Raw genomic sequence first — 24,459 nt, 5'->3', positions numbered from 1 at the left:
AGTGATATCTCATGCTCTTGTGTACATGCATTTATTTCCCCCAGGTACTTATTTATTATTTATTAAGGCACTACTACATGTGTAGTTCTTAAGTTGCTCTCATGTCTAAAAAAGATGCATGTGCATGTATGTGTATTCTTTAGCATTATATCAAGAGACTAAGGAATTTCCTTAGCCTAGAATATGGTACTTATTTTTGTTCAAGTTAAATTTTCAGAAACTTAGTGATTGTCCATTTATTCTAAAATAACTTAGAAATGAGCCGACTGACTTGAACACATACCAGTACAATTCCAGAGGATATCAAGATGCCTGTTAACATGAAGTAAAATCAAAGTATAACTTATTTCAGTGGGCATGTCTTCTAATATTTGTGATACATTTCAAAATTACCTGTTTGGTATATGGATAGAGGTGTCAGAGATTCTGATTGCCCTTTTGTTTTAGAATTTGCTAAGCAGTTTTTAAAGTGCGCTGAAATTCTTTTCAGAACCTAAAATACATACATATATATACATTCACAGACACATACATGCTTCAGCATACATATACGATTTTCACATGCAGACACATGCACATAGACAGGCACATACACTCATGCACATTTGCTCTATGAATGTACACATAAGCAAACACACTCCATGGATGTGTTACTTGCTTTTAAAAGATGGGCTTTGTTCTTTGCCCTTTTAAATGTACTCTCAATTTTTAAAATAAAGCTAATTACTTCTGTCTCTACTTTACTTATCATAAACATAGGAAAAGGCCAAAGAAGATCAACTATCCCCAAGAATAGTTTATTAGCATAGAATCAAATCATGAAGAGAAAATTTTTTTAATCCATTTAAGATTGCAGAGAAAATATTCTGTAATCTTACTTTATTCATGATTTTTACTTAATGGTACATGGATAGAGATTACAGAAGTTGTGATTGTCATGCTTTATTGATGATGTTTTCATACATTTGTAACAAAAAGTTAACTCAGTCTTTCTTTTTGTGATTTTTTTTTCCAGCTTAGTTCAATTATGTCCCTAGTAAATACCTACTAAATGCTAATTTAGAAATATCTAGGCAGGATTCTTCTTACTAGGAACCAAGGAACATACGAGAAAGGATAGAACAAAAAATCAAAATGTTGTCAACATACTAGAGTGATAAACCTGAATTTACAAAATGAAATTTAATATGAATTAATGCAATGTCTTGAAATTTGATTTTTTTTTTTAATTTACACAAATACAGGAGGAGTGAAATATATTCATAGGTGTTTACACAAAAAAAGGCTTAGGAAGTTTAGTTGACCATAAACTAGGTACTAATTCATATTATATAAGGAATGTTTGAAAGAACTGGGGAGTGTTTATGGCCTGAAGAAGAAAATATTTGAGATGTGATTGCTCTCTTCCAGTGTTTGAAGAGATGTACCATGTATAGAAGATAAATTAGATTTTTAAAATCACTTTAAGTAGTTTTTAACTTTAAGTAGATTTGTGATCAAAATAAAGACTTTGTTATTCATTAGAGCCATCTGTAAAGGGAATGCATCACCTGCCTCATAGAGAAGCAAGCTCCTGGTTACCAGGAAAACACAGGTAGGGTGTAGGTAGGGTAGGAAAGATTCTTGTAAGGCACTATATGGAAGGTTGTGTTTCTTGGACTCTTTCCACATACATGACCTTAGCAGTCCAGGGCAGAGTTTGAACATTCCAGTGTCACTAGGGGCCAAGCAGTGTATATGAATGAGTGAAGCTGTCTACATTGGAAGTGATGGGGCGAACTGGAGAGTGTATGTTGTGTGTGTCTTTTTTTTTTTGAGACAGAATCTCACTCTGTCACCTAGGCTGGAGTGCAGTGGCATGATCCTGGCTCACTGCAACCTCCACCTCCCAGATTCAAGTAGTTCTCGTACCTCAGCCTCCCGAGTAGCTGGGATTACAAGTGTCCACCACCACGCCCAGCTATTTTTTTTTTTAATTATACTTTAAGTTCTAGGGTACATGTGCACAATGTGCAGGTTTGTTACATATGTATACATGTGCCATGTTGGTGTGTTGTACCCATTAACTCATCATTTACATTAGGTATATCTCCTAATGCTATCCCTCCCCCAATCCCCTCCCCACAATAGGCCCCGGTATGTGATGTTCCCCTTCCTGTGTCCAAGTGATCTCATTGTCCAGCTATTTTTTTTGTATTTTAGTAGAGGCGGAATTTCACCATGTTGTCCAGGCTGGTCTCAAACCCCTGAGCTCAGGCAGTCTACCCACCTCAGCCTCCCAAAGTGCTAGGATTACAGGCATGAGCCACCATGCCCAGCCGAGAGTGTATGTCTTAATATTCAATTTTAACCCAGTGTTGCCGTGCCATAATCTCAACCCAAATTCCGTTCTTCAAATGTTTCAATTGAAACTGGAAATTTGGATTTTTCAAATGTAAATGGTTTACATTTTTAAATTTGGTAACTAATTCCAAAAATTTTAAAACATAATTGTGGGTTATCACATTTAACCTAGTCCAGGAATTACCCTCAGAAACTTGCTTCTGCATCCTTTTAGTGCATTTTGGAAATTAATGAATACTCTGACCTTTAAATTTGTATTGTGAAATATCTTAATTATATAATTGTGTAAAGAACAATTTTTAAACACTCACGTAATGCCCACCCGTTAGTGTCCTGCCATCTTGTAACGGCACATTCAAGCATATTTCTTACAAGATTCTAAACCTGATAGAACAATGTTGCTAATTTCACTGCATTAATGAGTTTGAAGCTGATTGAGATGCAGTATAGAATAGACTGGACAGCTCATCCTTTCACCTTATACATGTTGGCCACAGTTTTTTCTTTGCCTCAATTATAAGCAAAGGCCTTAAGGAACTGTGGTCACTACCCAGACATAATTTTCTAAATGTCTTTTAATTACTCAATGCAATAATGGTTAGAACCCAATCCATTAACAAGAGTGAATTAGAATACATATCTGCATTTGTTGTTATCATCCATAGTTTAATAAACATATCTTTACCGTGGATCTAAGATATAAAATAATTTTTTTTTTTTTTTGAGACGGAGTCTTGCTCTATTGCCCAGGCTGGAGTGCAGGGGCTTGATCTCGGCTCACTGCAAGCTCCACCTCCTGGGTTCATGCCATTCTCCTGCCTCAGCCTCCCGAGTAGCTGGGTCTACAGGTGCCCACCACCACGCCCGGCTACATTTTTGTATTTTTAGTAGAAACAGGGTTTCACTGTGTTAGCCAGGATGGTCTTGATCTCCTGACCTCATGATCCACCCACTTCGGCCTCCTAAAGTGCTGGGATTACAGGTGTGAACCACCAGGTTCTCAGATTTTTTAAACTGTAAGCTGAGAAATATCCCAGTCTTAAATCCATTTGCTTGGGTGGAGTTCTCTGAGGCTTTTGCATGGTGCCATCCAAGTGTAATACATGATATATTAAAGAAGCACTTAGCATGTTGGCTTTGATTTTTTAAAGCAAGGTGGTGTTGCTTTGTGATCAGTTTATTATTGGCAGTTTGACAGACCCTCTAATAACACATACCCTGCTCCAAAAGAAGGTTCTACAATGATGAAAGGATTGCTTGTATCATAGACTATTTCAGTGGTAGCCTTGAGTCCCTTGACAAATCCCAGAGAAGCTTAGTAAACACAGAGGCCAATTCTTCCTAAGGATCCAGGAAATGTTTTCATCATATGATATGAACTACATAATGGAAGGCAGCCAATATTGAGTTCTAACCTGACTTTTAAAGGGTATGTTTTCACAAAGATCTTGTAGGCCTCAACTATTACAGTTTCTGACCAATGCTATCTCCTCCAGTTCTATTGTAACCACATCCCATTAACAAGAGAAGCCTCTATTTTTTTTTTCTTCTTTCTGATATCCCATGGTTTTTAGGCTGTCTTAGATTTTCTGGAGTTAAGTTCAGCATTTTACTTTCTAAGTTTCTGATGTGCCTAAATTTCACTCTACTCTTAGGTTGGTGCAAAAGTAATTGTGGTTTTGCCATTTTAATGTTTAATGCCACTAATAGTTACAAAACATGGGTTCCAGTTTAAAGATATTTAAGCATTATTACCAAATAATACATTAGGAAAAGGGCAGAGATGTTCTAAAGTAATTACTGGCACCAAAGAATGGCTTAAAAAGACACTGTGCAATTGAAGGGCCATTCAAACCTATTTGACCCTGTGAAGACAATTCTAATTCCCACACCGAAAGAGACTTAAAAGTTTTCTCTTTTATTTGTAGCCTGATTCAAGGGTATGCTTTACAAATTGACTCATTAATATTCCTTAACAATCAAGAATTCACATAACTCTGTCGTCAATCTGACCTCTGCTGTACATATCTACTTTATCACGTGGGAAAAGAATAGAGGAACTAAGAAAAGGAAAATTTATTGCATTCTTTAGTTTGAAAAAATAATAATAATACCATGATCACAGCTATTTTAGTTTGGCATTGTATCAGTTTTTAGAGCAGAAAAATAGTTTTCTTAGCTTTTAAAATTTGCTTTTATTTAGGCATTCACTGGAGGTAGAATAAAATAAGTTTGGCAGCCTCATAACTCAGAAGATAGGAATGGTATCTGGACTTACGAGATGGAGAAAGGGTTTCGCTGTCTAGCAGAAGAGGGTTGGTTGATTTATTGGCAAATTCAGATCTCTGCCTTCATGACATAAACATCTGTGTGCCAGATATACCTCCTAACCTCTGATATGTGCCTCTATGATCATCTTTAAAAGGGAGTCAGAGTGAAAAATCCAGGACTTTTAGAATTTATTATTATGTCTGGAAACAATTTCCAGATTTAAATTGCCAGTCAACTTTCCTTCCCATATCTTCCAATATTATTTATTAGAATCAATGAATTAATAATGTTTCTTTTCTTCCTTTGTCTATTCTTTTTTTTTTTTCTTTTTGAGACGGAGTATCAGCTCCACCTCCCGCGTTCGAGCCATTCTCCTGCCTCAGCCTCCTGAGTAGCTGGGACTACAGGCGCCCGCCACCATGCCTGGCTAATGTTTTGTATTTTTAGTAGAGACAGGGTTTCACTGTATTAGCCAAGATAGTCTCAATCTCTTGACCTCGTGATCCGCCCACCTCGGCCTCCCAAAGTGCTGGGACTACAGGCATGAGCCACCACTCCCAGCTTCTACTCTTTTCTAAAGTCTGGCTCTTTAAACTATCACTGTAAGTTTGGAAAATCTAATTCTTAAATTAAAATTGAGAATTTCCTGGGTATAGTTCCCTTTGTATTTGTCTTTGTGCTTCAACTCTATAAATTTACATAAGTAGGGAATTTTGGAAAATTTAAAGTTATTTTTCTTCTCTTGCCTAGAAAAACTATAGAAACAGAATGATAAAATTTGCTAAAACTAAGGGTGGGATGGACAAATATAAATCAGAAGCATAGATAAAGGCATTGTGAAGATGTATATATCACTTCTTCCTAAAAATGAAGAATAAAAGCTAAGTTCAAATAGAAGAAATACTTCAAAAATGTGCTGATTCACACCCAATGATAAGCTTAAATGTTAGGATGAAATATATTAGCTTTTAACTCATATATACCTTTAGTGCTAATTGAACACCTGCTATTATTAAGGGAAGTATCTGCAATTTAGAACTGGAAAAGTGAACTTTAAAAAATAATTTCTGGCCGGGCGCGGTGGCTCAAGCCTGTAATCCCAGCACTTTGGGAGGCCGAGACGGGTGGATCACGAGGTCAGGAGAGCGAGACCATCCTGGCTAACGCGGTGAAACCCCGTCTCTACTAAAAAATACAAAAAACTAGCCGGGCGAGGTGGCGGGCGCCTGTAGTCCCAGCTACTCGGGAGGCTGAGGCAAGAGAATGGCGTGAACCCGGGAGGCGGAGCTTGCAGTGACCTGAGATCACGCCACTGCACTCCAGCCTGGGCGACAGGGCGAGACTCCTTCTCAAATAATAATAATAATAATAATTCCTTTTTTTTTGAGACAGAGTCTTGCTCTGTTGCCCCGGCTGGAGTGCAGCAGGATCTCGGCTCACTGCAAGCTCCGCCTCCTGGGTTCACGCCATTCTCCTGCCTCAGCCTCCCCAGTAGCTGGGACTACAGGCGGCCACCACTGCGTCCAGCTAATTTTTTGTATTTTTTAGTAGAGATGGAGTTTCACTGTATTAGCCAGGATAGTCTGAATCTCCTGACCTTGTGAACTACCTGCCTCAGCCTCCTAAAGTGCTGGGATTACAGGCATGAGCAACCGCGCCCTGCCTAAAAATAATTTCTTTAAGCTCAGTTTCATTAAAATTTTTTTCTGGAATCAAAATAGTGGCAAAGGCAGGGGAGAAATAGAAACAAGGAAAATACATTAAGCTTCTTTTTTTATGTTTGATAACCTTCTCAACTCTTCCTCTTAGCCTTTTACATTCTTTTTTTTGCTTTTATGGAATTTGAGTAAGGAATTTTTTTATAAATATGAACTAAATTCATTAGCTTAATGTATTTTTTAATCCCAGTGGTGAAAAATGTTTGGTAGATGTGTCAGTGGTTTTTTGCTGTTAGCAAACCATCCCAAAACTTTGTGGCTTAAAGCAATATTTATGTGGCTCATAATTCTGTGGTCCATTCTGGTCTCAGGTAGGTCCATGCATGTATTTATGGTCAGCTAACAGCTAGAAGGCTCTGCATTGGGGATTAACTGGCTGTTCACTAGGGCAATAGAAGCAACTGGGCCACATGACTTTTCATGGAGCAGGCCAGCCCAGACTTAAAACACAGGGTAGCAGATTTCCAAAAGAGAGTGAGCAGAATTGTATAATCTCTCAAGGATAGACTCAGAACCAGCATGCCATTTCTGCCACCACATTTTACAGGTCAAAGCAAGTCACGAGGCCAGCTCAGTTAGAAGAGGTACAGAAGTAGACTCCACCTTTTTTTTTTTTTTTTAGACAGGGTCTTGCTGGAGTCTAGCATCACCTAGGTTGGAGTATGTGGTAGGTTTATAGTTTACCACAGCCTGAAACTCCTGGGCTCAAGCTATCCTCCTGGTTCAGCTTCCCAAGTAGCTAGGACTAGCTGCATGCCACCATGACTGGCTAACTTTTTTAAAATTTTTGTAGAGATAAAGTCTCACTGTATTGCCCAGGCTGGTTTATTCACATATTCCCATTTACAGGCATACCTCAGAGATATTGCAGGCTCTGTTCTAGACCACAGCAATAAAGCAAGTCACACTATTGTTTGATTTCCCAGTACATATAAAAGTTATGTTTATACTATACTGTAGTCTGTTAAGTGTACAATAGCATGATATATAAAAAAAAATGTATGTACCTTAATTTTAAAATACTTTATTGCTAAAACATCCTAAGGATCATCTGAGCCTTCAGCGAGTCATCATCTTGTTGGGTGGCAGGTCTTCCCTGGATGTTGATGGCTGCTGACTGCCTAGGGTAGTGGTTGCCAAAGGTTAGGGTGGCTATGACAATTCCCTAAAATAAGGCAGCAATGTTATTTGCCACATCAGTTGACTCTCCTTTTATGAAAGATTGCCTGCAATGCTGTTTGACAGCATTTTACCCACAGTAGAATCTCTTTCAAAATTGGAGTAAATTCTTGCAAACCTTGTCACTGTTTTATGAAGGAAGTTTATAGAATATTCTAAATCTTTTGTTGTCATTTCAACAAAGTTCATAGCATCTTCACAAGGAATACTGTTCATTTCAAGAAATCACTTGCTCATCCATAAGAAACAGCTCCTCATCCATTGAAGTTTTATCACAAGCTTGCAGCAAGTCAGTCACAGTCAGGCTATACTTGTAGTTCTCTTGCTATTGTCACCACGTTTGCATTTATTTCCTCAACTGATGTCTTGAACCCCTCAAGTCACCCCTGAGGGTTAGAATCAACTTCTTCCAAACTCCTGTTAATGTTTTTACCTTCTCCAATCAATCATGAATATTATTTTTGTGTGTGTGTGTTTGTTTGTTTGTTTGTTTGAGATGGAGTCTCGCTCTGTCACCCAGGCTGGAGTATAGTGGCATGATCTCAGCTCACTGCAACCTCCACCTCCCGGGTTCTAGCAATTCTCCTTCCTCAGCCTCCTGAGTAGCTGGGACTACAGGCACGCACCACCACACTAGGCTAATTTTTTGTATTTTTAGTAGAGACAGGGTTTCACCAGGTAGGCCAGGATTGTCTCGATCTCTTGACCTCATGATGTGCCCGCCTCAGTCTCCCAAAGTGCTTGGATTACAGGCGTGAGCTACGGCGTCTGGCCCAATCATGAATATTCTTAATGGCATCTAGAATGCCATTTCTTTCCAGAAGACTTTCAATTACTTTGCCCAGATTTATCATAAGAATCACTACCTGGCAGCTATAGCCTTACAAAATACATTTTTAAAATAATAAGACTTGAAAGTTAAAGTTACTCCCTGATCTATGCGCTGCAGAATGGATTTTGTGTTAGCAGGCATGAAAACAACATTAGTCTCCTTGCATATCTCCATCAGAGCTCCTGTTTGACCAAGTGCATTATCAATGAGCAATAATCTTTTGAAAGGGATCCTTTCTTTTGAGCAGTAGGTCTCAAAAGTGGGCTTAAAATACTTGGTAAAAGTATGCTATAAATTGATATGCTATCATAAAGCCTTTGTTCTTTCATTTATAGAACAGAGGCAGAATAGTTTTAACATAATTCTTAATGACCCTAGGATTTTCAGAATGGTAAATGAGCACTGGTTTCAACTTAAAGTTATCAGCCACATTGGCCCCCAACAAGAGAGCCTGTCTTTGAAGCTTTGAAGTTAGGCCTTGACTTCTCCTTTTTAGCTATGAAAGTTCTAGATGGCATCTTCTTCCAATAGAAGCCTGTTTTATCTGCATTGAAAATCTATTATTTAGTGTAGCCACCTTCACCAATCATCTTACCTAGATCTTCTGAAGAGCATCTGCAGCTTCTATATCAGCACTTGCTGCTGAACCTTGCACTTTTATGCTATGGAGGTGGCTTCTTTTCTTAAACCTTGTGTACCAATGTCCACTAGCTTCTAACATTTCTTCTGCAGCTTCCCCACCTCCCTTCCTTCACTCTCATAGAACTGAAGAGTTAGGGCCTTGCCCTGGGGGATGTTGTGGGTTGTTTGATCTTTTATCCAGACCACTAAAACTTTTTGCATATCAGCAATAAGGCTGTTTTGCTTTCTTATTATTTGTGTGTTCACTAGAGTGGCACTTTTAATTTATTTATAGAACTTCTTATTTGCATTCACAACTTGGCTAAGAGGCCTAGGTGTTTGTCACAAGAGGCCTAGCTTTTGGTTTATCTTAGCTTTGGACATTCCTACCTCACCAAACTTAATTATTTCTAGCTTTTGATTTAAAGTGAGAGACGTATGACTCTTACTTTCACTTGAAAACTTAGAGGCCATTATAGGGTTATTAATTGGCCTTATTTCAATACTGTTGTGTCTCAGGGAATAGAGAGGCCTGAGAGGGAGAGAGATGGGAGAACAGCCAGTTGGTGGAGCAGATAGAACACACACATTTAAGTTAGCCAGTTTATATCAGCGCAGTTCATTGTGCCCCAAAACAATTCCAAGAGTAACATCAAAGATCATTCATCACAGATTATTATAATGGATATAATAATACTGAGAAAGTCTGAGACATTGGGAGAATTACCAGAATGTAACAGAGACACAAAATGAGCACATGCTTTTAGAAAAATTGCACCAATAGACCTGCTCAATGCAGGTTCCACAAACCTTAAATTTGTAAAAATTGTGGTATCTGTGAAGTACAATACAGTGAAGCTCAATAAATCAAGGTATGCGTGTGCTCTATATCAACTCTAGATTACTGATGATACCTAATACAATATAAATGTTATGTGAATAGTGGTTTTACTATATCATTTTTAAGTTTGCATTACTTTTTATTATTGTACTTAAAAAAAATTCAATCTATGGTTGGTTGAATCCACAGATGTGAACCCTGTAGATACAGAGGGTCAGCTATATGTGATATGTCCTGTTTTAAATACTTTTCAGCTCATACAATTTTTACTCTTTAGTTTTTTTGTTGAAAAGCCTAAGACATTTTTATTTTTCCAGCTTCTTTCCATTTTATATTCCAGCTTTTTAAAGGTCTACTTTTAAAGTTGATCTTTTCAAATGGGCTTTTATTTGTTTACTCATTTTTATCATTTATCAACTTTTAGTAATGCTTCCAAAACAAATTTGTTTCCAAAACAAATCTAGGCAAGAAATAAAGCTACAGTAGCTGTTTCCTCATTGGACTGACATAGACTGAGCACCTACTTTGTGTCAGGTATATTTCCAAGAGCAGGAGCTCTAACAGAGACCAATTCTAGGAGCCTGCTCTTGTGGAGCTCACATTGCAGAATGAGAAAACAGACATGAAACAAACAAATATACAAGTCAGTTGGTGAGATTAGAGGAGCTATGGGGAAAAAGAAAAGCAGAATTAGGAAGACAAGGAATGTGCAGAGGAAGAGAATGGGGGAAGGATTTGCTTTTTGATATGAAATGGCCTGGGAAGGTCTCTCTGATTAGGGAACCTGAAGAGACTATGGAAGTGGGTCATGAGAGTGTATGAGGGAAGAATGTTGCAGGCAGAGGAAGCCATAGTCCAAAGGCCCCAAACAGGGGCATGCTTGGCATGTTTGAGGAACTGCAAGGATGCCTGTGACACTACAGCAAAGAAAGCAGTGAGGAGTGTGGTGGGAGATGAGGTTGAAGGGCTTGTTTGGGATGTGGAGTTGGCAGGTGGGGTGACCACATAGAGTGCGCTGGTGGTTGACAGAGCCAGCTACACATTCTAGTCACTCTGGGAGCTTTGAAAAAATGTCTGGGCCCAATCCCAAAATCCGTTTTAATTGGTCTGGGTTGAAATCTGGTCAAGTCTTTATAAAACGTTACCAGAATAAATCTAGTGTGTAGTCAGGGTCTGGTATACCTTAGTAAAGCATGGCTCTGACTCTGAGTGAGAGAGGAAGCCACTGAAAGATTTTGCACAGAATGACACAGCTTGATCACCCTGGCATGTGCCTCTTCCTCACCCACATTCCCCTCTGGACCTTACAATCATGCCTTAGTATGAAGCTTGGGATCCTGCCTCACCCTTTTAGGGAAGAGAGTGAATGTGACCTAAGCAAGCTCTCTGGGCACTTCACCTGTTCTGCCTCTGCCAGGCTGTCTGGGTAAGTATCAAGGATGTAATAGAAGGAAAAGAGGAAGACTTCTAGGAACAAGAGCCCCTCCTGTCCCCTTCCAAGACAAGTTGGAGACAGAGCTCTTACCTTTTTCAGTTTGCTTCCAGCAGGCAATCCCTGGGTCTCCCTCCCAGTGTTACCCTATAGTCACAGTATTTACAGATTGATTTAAGAACCAGTAAGTGGTGTATGTCACTTCTGCTGATCCCTAAGTTGAAAATATTAAAACTCCTGCATATACGTCATATATGTAACCTAGTACCCCAAACCTTGCAGTCATGCTCTGTTACCATAAAAGATATGCTCAGAAATAATATAAGTCTGCTATCTAAATTGCACCTTTTATCCTTTGAAGTAACAGTATAATGTAGTTGTTCAGAGTGGGAACTCTGAAACTGGCTAATTTGCATCCTGGTTCTAACACTAGCTAGCTGAGTGACAAATCCATTGTGTGCTTCAGACAATGGTGTCAATAAAGCTGTTGTCAGTCTGAATGAGTAGATACATATAAAGTGCTTAGAAAAGTGCATGACACATATTTAGGGCTCAAAAAATCTAAATATTAATGTGTCTATAGTTTCCTTCTTGATTTAATTACCACACAAATGAATCTCTCTTTAATTTTATCAACAGCATAGGAGACTTCTATATGCATAATACGTCTTTTGGTAGCATGTTAGGCACATTCTTCTCTGTTGTTTAATTGCTGAAAACATAAAGTTGCTTCATATTAAGTGGAGTAAATTTTAATTGAGAAAAGGAAGGTAATCTCAAAACATTTTTAGAAAACAAACAACCCATTTTATATCATTGCTGTGCAAAAATAATTACTGGCAAAACTCTCTAATTCCTGGCCTTCTCATGGTCAAAAAGAACAGCCGCCTCTTTTGGACAAGCTGAGGCTGGGAATGTAAAGAATTAAGAAGTGGACAAGAAATGTTTTCAACATATTTATCTAGAGAACCATCTAGAGAGGTGCCTGCTTTGCCAGCAAAGATGAAAATCTGAGATTTCATTGTGGCCTCCCAAACTGCTCCCCTAGCAGAGGTTACAAGATTTAGTGGATGATGGTGGGGGAGGACGACAAGGGGGGAGGTTACACAGTTTCATCCTCACAGGAAAGGGACTACTTGGACTCACATTATTTCTCTAACTTTCTGTATCCATAGAAATGTCTCATCTTTGTTTCATAGGATTCAGAAAGCTAATAAAAACTTACTGGAATATGAAAATATGATGAAATATTTATTGAAAATGCAAATGTGATACTTACAGGTACTAGCAGCCCTAAAGGCACCGGAAAGCTAATGTATCTTTATTCAAGGGGAAGGCTTTACTTCAGAGCTTTATTTGAGCTTAACACCCCACTTCAGTGATATCTAAATAAAAGTGAAATAGAAAATGCCTCTTAGGAAAGAATGCCCTAATTTCAGCATTTCTCTTATATTAATTTAGAGGTCTCATTTTAACAGTGCCCACAGGATAAAGTCTAAATTTCTCAGCTGCACAAGCTGACCTCAATCGTTTCTGCATCTTCTTCTACCCCATGTCTACAGTGGCCCTACCTCCATCACTTCTTTTCAGGAGTTAGTGCATCTGAAAGGCACACTCATTTCTCTGTATCTTTACTCCTAAAACAGTTTGTTCAGTTTTATTTCTGTTGAAATTTTGCATATCCTTCAAAAGTCAGTTCTCTTGGATGATTTTCTCTGATTCCCCAGGTCTGGAATTATAGCTTCTTCCTTTGCTCTCTCAGTCCCTTGTTCTTCATTTATTGCCCTGAGTTAGTTCTGCCCACTGTTTATCATCCTTTTATCATAATAAACAGTTAGCTCTTTGGGGAAAGAGTACAATATTTCTTAGTCATATGTGTTTGGCATATATACAGTACCGCATATAAACCAGAAACTAAATACCTGTGAAATGAATGAAACACAAAGACCAAAAAACATTTCCAGAACTAGAATGTACTTTTCTCGAAATCCCTGCATGTCATCTCTTTATCTCACAGCCATTTGTACTGCCACCCTTCTTTGTATGTCTTCTATGACGGTCTAATTGTGACATTTCTTGCTCAATTAGGAGCATTTACTGCTCCAGGTTGACCCTAGGACAATAATTTGACCTGAATGAGATAAAATTCAATCTTTATTCAATGTCCTTCAAGATCTGACTTATGCCATCAGCAAATCTCATGTCACTCCTCTCCTCTCACTCTGTAACACCCACACGAAATTTCTGTCCCAGAAATGGGTTTTCTATGTGGAATGCCTTGTTTTTCCCTTTTCTTCCTCTTCATCTTCCATTGGCTGGCTACTCATGCACCAGATTCTAGATAAGATGTTGCTCATTTTGGAAATTATCCCTAGCTTCCCACACCATCTCCAGCCCCAGATTAGATAAATTCTGTCTCCTTAGTGATCTAACAGCTAACAGATATCAGAAAGACTTGGGTCAAGATCTGAAGCTATTGTTACTAGTAATTTTAGACATTTGCAAATTTTAGCTTATTAAGTCATAGATTTTAGACATTTGCAAATTTTAGCTTATTAAATCATAGATCACTGGGCCCCATCCTCAGAGTCTCTGAATCAGTGGGTCTGGGATGAATCTCAAGAATGTGCTTTTCCAACAGCTTTCTGGGTGACACTGATGATGCTGTTCTGAGGAGCACAGAGATAACTGATGCTTTCGATGATTTATTCATCTACTTTTGTTTACCCCTGTAAACTTTAGTTTCAGCATCTGCAAAGTGAGGCTAAAAGGTGTGTTTAAAAATTAGTTGAGAGTGTTTGATTAGCTGATGCTTTCGATAATTTATTCATCTACTTTTGTTTACCGCTGTAAACTTTAGTTTCAGCATCTGCAAAGTGAGGCTAAAAGGAGTGTTTAAAAATTAGTATGTGAAGGGGTTGACATGAATTAGGGCTCAATGACAGTTAATATTGTTTTTGTTTTATCATTACTTTCTTAACACTGTGTTGAATTCCAAACCGGACAGATCATGCCAAATAAGCTGAGAACCCCCAAAAGAACAAAGGTTGGTTTTATTATTATTGTGTCACAGGTGTCTTATGAAGTGTGTTAGTAGTAGTCAGTAAATAAACATACAATGGAGTGAATTCAAATTACAAGCATTCAATAAGTATTTAGTGAAACAAATTTAATGCTTCTTGTAGATAGCCCCTACCTAGAATGTTCCAGATTTCTCCTTTTAGCTCACTTTATTCTTGGTATTCTTGGGACTGTTTTGTTGATTATTTCCTAAATTACTTTTTGGTTATGGTGAGTCAGTCCCCAAGCTTTCCTTTCTAAGAAGATTATACAAGCAACAGAAAGAACTTCTTCCTGTAAAGAACTAGAAATGAATAACCACGTGGGCTATTCATTTGTCTCTGTAGTTTCGGTTTCATACTGAATGAAAGCAGTTGCATAAAAGTATTCCCCTGCCTTCTGTGCTTGAACATATGCCTTTACTTAACAGTGGATATGGGTTAGAAATTAACATGTGAAGAATTTAACTTTCATTTCTTTGCAAATTTATGAAGCCTCCTCTTTGGAAAAGCCTTTCCTATTTTTACTGTCAGTCTATACCCCTTTGACCTCAGAACCTCGTATTTGGTATTCATACATTATTAGTTCGTCAAGTATTTTTTTCACCACCTGCCATGTGGCAAGCACTATTTTTATGGTGGTGATGCCACACTAAAACAAAACCCCTGCTTCACAGAACCTAAAGCATAGCATTTATCCACTTGCACTGTAATTGTTTGCTTCTCTGTCTCCTCCCCTGCTAAGTTTCAGCCTCCTGATGGTAGATGCAGTATCTAATTGAACTTTAAGTCTCCCCCTCAATGTCTAGTATATGGTAGACATTCATATCTATGGATAATTATTATTGACCTACAGAGACCCTTCATTATACTGGTGTGAGAAATGGAACTGAGCACCAGAGATCATATAATGCTTGTCCTTGAAACAGTTTGGCACGAGCTGTGTATTCTTTGACTTCCAAAGTGTTAGTTTGAATTTTAATTAGGATCAGCCAGTAAAATGTGGGAGATTTTACATAAGAATCCAGATTTCCAGCTTCTCTTGTAAAAGCCCACATTCCTGTATCACACAATGAGCTGAAGCTGTGGCTGGTCCACCTGCTTCTTGAGATGGGGCATGCCTTCTCCATTTCACTACAACCCTTACTATACCCTATCATTTTGCACATGTCGGGGAGGGGCAGGGGGGTGATGTGTGGTGAGGGGAGAATGAAGTTCTTCCAGTTCTACATAAATTCACTGAAAGTGTGCATTCATAAGCGTATAGCAACCTAACTCCCAACATTGTAGATAATAACTTACGTTTTTCCTTCAGTGAGGTGGAATGCTAACAAGCATTTGTTTACATTTGAACTATATATCATATTGAGTAAACAATCTAAATTTTGTCTGTTGTTTTTCTGCATTTTCACAGTAGGTTTCTTGTATTTCTCAAATTAAATAATTGCCAGCTACATTCTACTGTAATGTGTATCCTAGTCCAAAGTAAAAATATATCTAAATCTATCTGGTTTAGGATTCTTTTCCTCCTTTATGATTACTGAACTAATTCTTTTTATTTGTCTTGGTTTTGTCATTTGAGACTAGAATACTTAAAAACATAAAATTGAATTAAAATTATAGTTTATCCAACTAAATATATTCGTGCTTTGTTTCAGTTATCCTTAAAAAGAAGAGGAAGCAAAGATTTGCCAAAATCTGAAAAAAAGGCTCAACAGACTCCCACAGAGGTATGTGGAAATAAAATTTCAACTAGTACATCAAGTACCTCTAAGTGTATATAATAATAAGCTACATTTATAAATAGATATAATGTCCAGATAAACTTATGGAAAACAAAGTCAGATTTGCATATCAATTATGTAGTCGTGGATACAGGCAGTATAAATCAGAATGTTTACTAATAAAGCCAGCTGTAACATCCCTATTATAATTGCTTTACATTGTAAGCACACAGAAAAATGTCATTCGTACTTTATACGCTGCTGTATTTGAGAACTCTACTCATGATGCTAATCTTGTCCTTTTATAATTAATAAGGTCAGTAGAAAGGCTGTTCCTATAGTGTCAGGAGAAAGTAAAGAAAGGAATGTTGCAGAGGGAAGTCAGAAGGGAGAGAAAGGCTCGTTATATCTTTAGAGAGCCCTGGAATGAAGTAATTCTCCATACTAGTGATTGGAGAAGCCAAATAAAGGAGACAAAGGAATAAAAATGAAAGATGTACTCAAAATGGGCTTGTTAAAAACCTTAGAAACACAACCACAGTAAAGACTAGCTCTGCTTCCAAGGTAAAAAGAGGTGCCAATGGTTGTAATGAAGAAGTTTTAAAATGGAAGGGGAAACATGTGGGATAAAAGTGACACTATTGTTAAGAAAAGGGATCCCGATCCAGACCCCAAGAGAGGGTTCTTAGATCTCACGCAAGAAAAAAATTCAGGGCGAGCCCATACAGTAAAGTGAAAACAAGTTTATTAGGAAAATAAAGGAAGAAAAGAATGGCTACTCCATAGACAGAGCAGCCCTGAGGGCTGCTGCTGGTTACCCATTTTATGGTTATTTCTTGATGATACGCTAAACAAGGGTGGATTATTCATGCCTCCCCTTTTTAGACCATATAGGATAACTTCCTGATGTTGTCATGGCATTTGTAAACTGTCATGGCACTGGTGGGATTGTAGCAGTGAAGATGACCAGAGGTCACTCTTGTGGCCATCTTGGTTTTGGTGAGTTTTAGCTGGTGTTTTTAGTGGAACGCGTTTTATCGGCAAGGTCTTTATGACCTGTATCTTGTGGCGACCTCATATCTCATCCTGTGACTCAGAATCCTTAACCATCTGGGAATGCAACCCAGTAGGTTTCAGCCTCATTTTACCCAACTCCTATTCAAGATGTAGTTGTTCTGGGTCACATGTCTTTGATACTACGACTCACCTTTAAACTATGTCCGTTGGATTCTATGGTACTGTAGTACACTTTTATGATTACACGTTTTTTTTCACATTCGATAGATAATTTAACTAAAGTTATTTTAAATATTCAAAATTTGAAAAAGTTGATCTCAGACATTTTTTAAAGCATAACATGTTAACTGTATATTATTTTCTTTTTTCCTCTCTGTACCTCCTCTGTTCCTGCTCTGTTTTCTGCTGGTACTTGCACCAGAATGTGTATAGACCTCAGCACTTTTAGAATCCCAGAGAGTCTCACAGCCAAGACCATGATATCATTTTTTTGTACCTTCCTCTCTGTTCCCTTAGTAAGTCCAAATATACTCTGTCACTACAGCTTTTCCACTCTGTCTTTGCTGTCACTTTATTCAACTTACTCTAAATATTTTGTTGTGAATCATTTCATGTGTTGCCATGAATCTTCTTTCCTACCTTGTTTATGGAGTAGACACTGTATCTACATTTGTCCTATTCTTACACTTTCTGTGTTAAAAGTTTATTTATTCTTTTCAACCATAGTCTCTGATGCAGGAATTCTTAACTGTTTAGTCTTGGCTTTATGGACCTCCACTCGCTATGCATGTGGGCAACTTTCTGCAAAAACATCCACAACTTTAATCAGTTTCTCAGTGAGGCCTGGGACCTTACAAAAGTCAGGATGCTATGCAATCCACCAGTTTGCCCAGTTCACCCAGTTTTCATGGGCAAAAACTTCCTTATTTATATATAGTGCAGCATTTGAAGTTTCTGCTATCATTTCCAACACATTTATTTTCAGAGCTTATGACCTGTCACTTTTCAAAAACCTACCCCAGGAGATGGATCAGGCTGTCTCCGATGGGATATCTCAATTATCAAATGGTCCATTTTTACAAAATTATAACGTGATTCCAATGTTCAGTCAAGATTGCAAGCCATCGATCCACATATTTGTATTACTGAAAATATACCATTCTATTGTAATTCTTGTTTATGCATTCATCTCTCTTACTTAGCCAGGGCATTTTTGTAGACAGGACTCATCTTATTCAGCTTTGAATCATCTGTGTCTAGTGATTGGCACTCTGCACATGTTCAATACATGCTTTTAAATATTCCCGTGTCTCCTTTTTCTATGTTAAACCACACAAAATTGCCAACAATGGCAATTGCATATGGTCCAAACCTCTGTTATTCATTTAGCTTTGTATTTCATTTTGTTAATTTGCTTCAGCATCTTTGATCTCTTCCTCACATGTTCCTCCAGCAGCACAGTGACTTTATTTAGAGAGAATTTATATTGCACGGCAATTAAGAACTGTATCTCTAGGGCCAGGTTGCCTAGGTTGAAGTCTATGGCATATACCGACTGTATGAACTTGGGCCCATTACTTATTCTTTTTGTGCCTCTATTTCCTCATGTATAAAATGGGAATCATAGTAGAGAGTTGTTGCACAGACTAAACGAGTTAATATATGTAATCAATTAGAATGCAATTTAGTTTCTAGCAGTGGCTCTTAAAGTCAAAGCCAGGCTTAGCTCATTTATTACTGGCCTTCATCATATCTTTATGTTCACTTCTTCACATGTAATTTGCATCTTAAATTGAATGAGTCTTTAACATACACAAAAATAACAAATAACTTGCTTCACACCTCAGAGCATTTTAATTTTTCTTGCCTACTGTTCACTGTGGGAAATAGGAGCAAATATTTACTGCTCAATTACTGTAGACCAGGCACTTTGCATGCAATCTCCTGTCTTTTTCGATAATTATGTATGATATTTCTATGCCAAGTTTCCAATGCAGCAACCCTACAATAGTTGGGTTACAAGATGAGGATGCAAGGCATATTGGCATACAGGGTTGTAAACTCTTGGCATTGCAGCAACTGCACATTTTGTATCTTGAAAAGATTTATTTTTAAATAAATAAAATAATTACCATGCCCATTAGCCCTTGATGCAATTCCTTCCCTCCTAATGCCTCTATTACATGCAGTCTTTGTTCAAGTGTTAAAATAATTGTTGTTTTCATTCCTTTGGGCAGGAGAGCTTACATACACACTCATCAGATATTCTCTTTTTTATTTGGTTAATATAACCCAGTGAAGTGTTATTCTGCTTCAGTTTGTGCCTTGTATCACAACCACTGCTGTTTTGGTTAGACTCAATTTGCAGTATATGCCAACTATACTAGCAAATAAAGGCCTTGCCTTGCAATCAAGGACTTCCACCACACATGCAACCCTACCTGGCTTCCCAGTCTCATCTACTCTTGCATGTCAAATAAAACCTAGCCTGTATAAAAGCATATTTGACATTGTTGATCACGTTTCTGTTCAAATATTGCTCTAATTATTGGCCTACATGACCTTAGATTTCCCCTCCCAAACCTTTGACCTGTCTCCCTTCTTTTTTTTTTTTTTTAGATTTTTTTTTTAGATGGAGTCTCGCTCTATCACTCCATCACCCAGGCTGGAGTGCAGTGGTGCAATCTCAGCTTACTGCAACCTCCACCTCCCGGGTTTAAGCAATTCTCCTGCCTCAGTCTCCCAAGCAGCTGGGACTACAGGTGCATGCCACTATCCCAGCTAATTTTTGTATTTTTAAGAAAGACGGGGTTTCACCATATTGGCCAGGCTGGTCTCGAGCTCCTGACCTCATGATCCACCCACCTCAGCCTCCCAAAGTGCTGGGATTAGAGGCATGAGCCACTGCCTCCAGCCATCTGTATCCCTTTCTTTTCTTCTTCTCATTGGTTGTGTCTGTGACCATTATGACAGGTTCAACCATCACCTCTATGCATCTCATCCACACGTCCTCACTTCTAGACCTGAGCTCTAAGTGCCAAGATGTAATCTTAGTAATCTAATCACGAGCCTGACATTCTACATGACTGTTGATGGATGTTTCCACCCCGTGTCCCTCCACCAGAACACCTCACAGACAGCATTCTTAAAACCTTAAACCCACATTCTTCACACAAAACCATTTCCATTTCTCCTTTTGTACTTTTCAATTTGGTTAATGACTGGGCCTTGAGGTTGTCCTGAGAATGTCATGAGAATGTATGAGAAGAACTTTTGTCAGTTTCATTCCACTATCCTTTCAGCAGGCAGAACCAACATTATCCATTTCAGACTGATGGGAGTACATCCTATTTTAAAAGTGATATAAATGGAATGCTCCTCTTTGTTCATTCTCTATCCTTGCTATTGGCCATACAATCCAATGAGACCCCCTCAACTTAAAAATTCAGGGTCATCTTTGATTCCTCTGCTGATGTGATCCAAAACATTGTAACATATCCTTGGTCTCATCCTCACTAAATTAGTGGGAGGGTCCCAGCACATAGTATAATATATTGCAGGCAGCTTCTCTCTTCCCTTGTGAAATGAGTTCTTCCATCAAAGCTTTCCATGACATACCCTCTTCTCCTCCTCTCTGGATGCTACTAAGGCTGTCTCATCTCTTCTGGTAGTCCTTCTCTTCTTTCTTCTAAACCTCTTCTAGAGGAAAGTGTACAAGACAACACATCTTATTTCTTTGCTTTTACCACATTGCTCTATTTTTTTTTTTCCTTTTATGCTTCTTTTCTAGAGGCAGCATGTGCGGTGGAAGGAATGTGAGTTTGGGACTCAGCCAGAATATAGACTGTGCTCTGTCACTTATTAACTTGTGCATTGCAGTGTTAATAAATGTCTCCCATCGGTAAAGGGGAGATCGCATACCTATCTTGAAGGGCTGATATAAGGATTCAATACTATATGGAATGTAATGTTCAGGTTCTGCACAGCCAGCAGCTCTCAAACCCTTCATATTCCCATTAGTAGACAGGAAGACAGGAGATCTGTGCCCTGTTCTCCATCTCTTCCATCTCAAAGACTCTGTCTGGTATTTACTGAGCGTCTCTGGCAGAAGCTCATTATTCTCCTCACCTTCTCACCAGTGGTTGCTCCTTTTTTACCAGAATGCATCTCAAACACAGATGACTAAGTACTAGGTAAGGAAAGAATTTTTATTTTCATTTTTTTAAATGAAGAAACCAAAGTTCACAGAAGTTACATGATTGGCTCAAAATACATACTTAAAAGAGAATTTTGAGAAATTGTCCTTGGGAGAAATGTCCGTAGACATAATAACATGCTTCGGTAACATCCCTCAGAGAAAGATTTCCACTAGTCCTTTTGTACTTTTCAGTTTAGTTAATGACTGGGCTCTGAGGCTGTCATAAGAATGTGTGAGAAGAACTTCTATAGTTCCACTATCCTTTCGCCAGGCTGCACCAGCTTTATCCATTTCAGATTCATGGGAGTACATCCTATTTCAAACGTGATCTAGATGGAAAAACTAACAGTTTCTCCTTGGATGGACCATTCCAGTGTCAAACTTTCCTGACTTACAGGCCTCTAAAACAATTCTCCTTTGAATAAAAAAACAGGGGACAGATTATTTTCCAAGTGACACAGAAATCAAGAGCCTGAGCATTAGTTTCAGACAGAACTGGATTCAAATTTCACCTTTGTCCTTTGCTATTCATTAGCTGTGTAACCTTCAAAGAGTTACTGAACATCTTTAAATCAGGAACTTTAATACCTACTCCTAAATTTACTCTGAATATTAAATTAGGTTCATATTTGTAAAACACTTTTGAGCACTTGGCTCAGTGTAAGTGACAAAAAAGTGGCAGCGAATGCAAAGGAACCACATGCTCCTTGAACAGATTTTATATTTATGACTGCAATAATGAAACAACAAAAAAAGAAACACTGCTGAAATGATCACCAAACAGTTGTATGCAGTTACAACATATAATAATCTCTGAACAGTGATAACCACAGTTTGTCTCTTTTCATATTCCTTTTCCTTTTTGCTTCCAGGATGTAACATTGTTCTAATCTTTCATTTGCCAAAGAATTTAAGTGATCTGAAGAAAATACTCAGTGTCTGCTTCCGTTTCTCTGTCATTAAATCTGTATTGCAAGAAAAAGAAATTATTTTTCCAGGTGTCCTCTTTTGGTTGTTTCCTTGATTTACATAAAAATGATGTCCTATCCTTGTCCCTCTTTTCCCCCAAATGAGGAGGACAATGAAGATCTGAAGTGCCAGCTGCAGTTCGTTAAGGAAGAAGCCGCTTTGATGAGAAAGAAAATGGCCAAGATTGATAAAGAAAAGGACAGATTTGAACACGAGCTTCAGAAGTACAGATCCTTTTATGGGGATCTGGACAGTCCTTTGCCCAAAGGAGAAGCTGGAGGCCCTCCCAGCACCAGGGAGGCCGAGCTCAAGCTACGGCTAAGGCTGGTGGAGGAAGAAGCCAACATCCTGGGCAGGAAAATCGTCGAACTGGAGGTGGAGAACAGAGGCCTGAAGGCGGAACTGGACGACCTTAGGGGTGATGATTTCAACGGCTCGGCCAACCCGCTCATGAGGGAGCAGAGCGAATCCCTGTCGGAGCTGCGGCAGCACCTGCAGCTGGTGGAAGACGAGACGGAGCTGCTGCGGAGGAACGTGGCCGACCTGGAGGAGCAGAACAAGCGCATCACTGCGGAGCTCAACAAGTACAAGTACAAGTCCGGCGGTCACGACAGCGCGCGGCACCACGACAACGCGAAGACGGAGGCCCTGCAGGAGGAGCTGAAGGCAGCGCGCCTGCAGATCAACGAGCTCAGCGGCAAGGTCATGCAGCTGCAGTATGAGAATCGCGTGCTTATGTCCAACATGCAGCGCTACGACCTGGCCTCGCACCTGGGTATCCGCGGCAGCCCCCGCGACAGCGACGCCGAGAGCGACGCGGGCAAGAAGGAGAGCGACGACGACTCGCGGCCGCCGCACCGCAAGCGCGAAGGGCCCATCGGTGGCGAGAGCGATTCGGAGGAGGTGCGCAACATCCGCTGCCTCACGCCCACGCGCTCCTTCTACCCGGCGCCCGGGCCCTGGCCCAAGAGCTTCTCCGATCGGCAGCAGATGAAGGACATCCGGTCGGAGGCCGAGCGCCTGGGCAAGACCATCGACCGGCTCATCGCCGACACGAGCACCATCATCACCGAGGCGCGCATCTACGTGGCCAACGGGGACCTGTTCGGACTCATGGACGAGGAGGACGACGGCAGCCGCATCCGCGAGCACGAGCTGCTCTACCGTATCAACGCGCAGATGAAGGCCTTCCGCAAGGAGCTGCAGACCTTCATTGACCGTCTCGAGGTGCCGAAGTCTGCGGACGACCGCGGCGCCGAGGAGCCCATTTCCGTGAGTCAGGTACAGTTCTGCCTATTGCGAGCCACGGCGGTGGCCAGGCTGGCCCGCGGAGCCGCGTCCCAGGGGGGCGTCTCGGCGCCCGGACTGCCGGGCCCCGCTTGAGGGAAGCCCCGGCTCAGGGCCGCACTGGGGCCTGAAACCCCCCGCCGGTCCACCCGTTCTTCCACACTGTCCTGCAGGGCTGAAGTTTTTGTGACTCCATCATGTAGTCATCATTTCTTCCTGTGTTTTGTTTAAAAGGAAAACTTAACACCATTCATTACCCTCAATTTTTGTGGAAAGAGTAAAGGATTTTGAGATTTTGAGGCACATTATTATTTTAGAAGGTCAATATTTTTCTGTTACTCTGCTAGCAGATGAACTGCAAGATGGTCCTGAATAGGAATATTTAGCTGCTGATTTGTGGTTTTCGAGTCAAGATCCATATTGAGTTTAGGATTTTAAAAAAATGACTAGACTGGTAGACCGAGGAGGGCGGATCGCTTGAGCTCAGGAGTTTGAGTGCAGTCTGGTCAGCAAGGCGAGATTCGTCTCTCCAAAACACGAAAAATTAGACGGGTGTGGTGGCATGCACCTGTAATCCAAGCTACTCCGGAGGCTGAAGTGGGAGGATCTCCTGAGCCCAGGCAGATGGAGACTGCAGTGAGTGGTGATTGCACTACTGCACTCCAGCCTGGGCAAGAGTGAAACCTTGTCTCAAAAGAAAGAAAAAAGCTAAAACAGAATTGATGGCCGGTCACTGTGGCTCATGCTTGTAATCCCAGAGGCTGAGGAGGGCGGGAGGTCAGAAGTTGGAGACCAGCCTGGCCAACATGGTGAAACCCCGTGTATACTAAAAATACAAAAGTTAGCCTGGTGTGGTGGCGCGCTCCTGTAATCCCAGCTACTCGGAAGGCTGAAGCGGGAGAATCGCTTGAACCCGGGAGAGGGAGGTTGCAGTGAGCCAAGATTGCACCACTGCACTCTAGCCTCGG

General features: G+C 39.8%; 1 protein-coding gene across 1 annotated transcript in view; it reads left to right on the top strand.

The window, feature by feature from the left end:
• The window catches only part of SOGA3 (SOGA family member 3), a 49,238-nt gene that overhangs the window by 23,439 nt on the left and 1,340 nt on the right, over positions 1 to 24,459 (top strand). The window contains exons 5-6 of the mRNA XM_011961677.1: positions 15,955 to 16,026; positions 22,310 to 23,485. Of these exons, the coding sequence (XP_011817067.1) occupies positions 15,955 to 16,026; positions 22,310 to 23,485 (1,248 nt within the window). The remainder of the gene's footprint in view (positions 1 to 15,954; positions 16,027 to 22,309; positions 23,486 to 24,459) is intronic.

The sequence above is a fragment of the Colobus angolensis genome, unplaced genomic scaffold (assembly GCF_000951035.1).
Source record: "Colobus angolensis palliatus isolate OR3802 unplaced genomic scaffold, Cang.pa_1.0 Scaffold562, whole genome shotgun sequence".
NCBI lineage: Eukaryota > Metazoa > Chordata > Mammalia > Primates > Cercopithecidae > Colobus > Colobus angolensis.
Note: the sequence above shows the minus strand (reverse complement) of the source record. Positions and strands in the feature narration are given on the sequence as shown.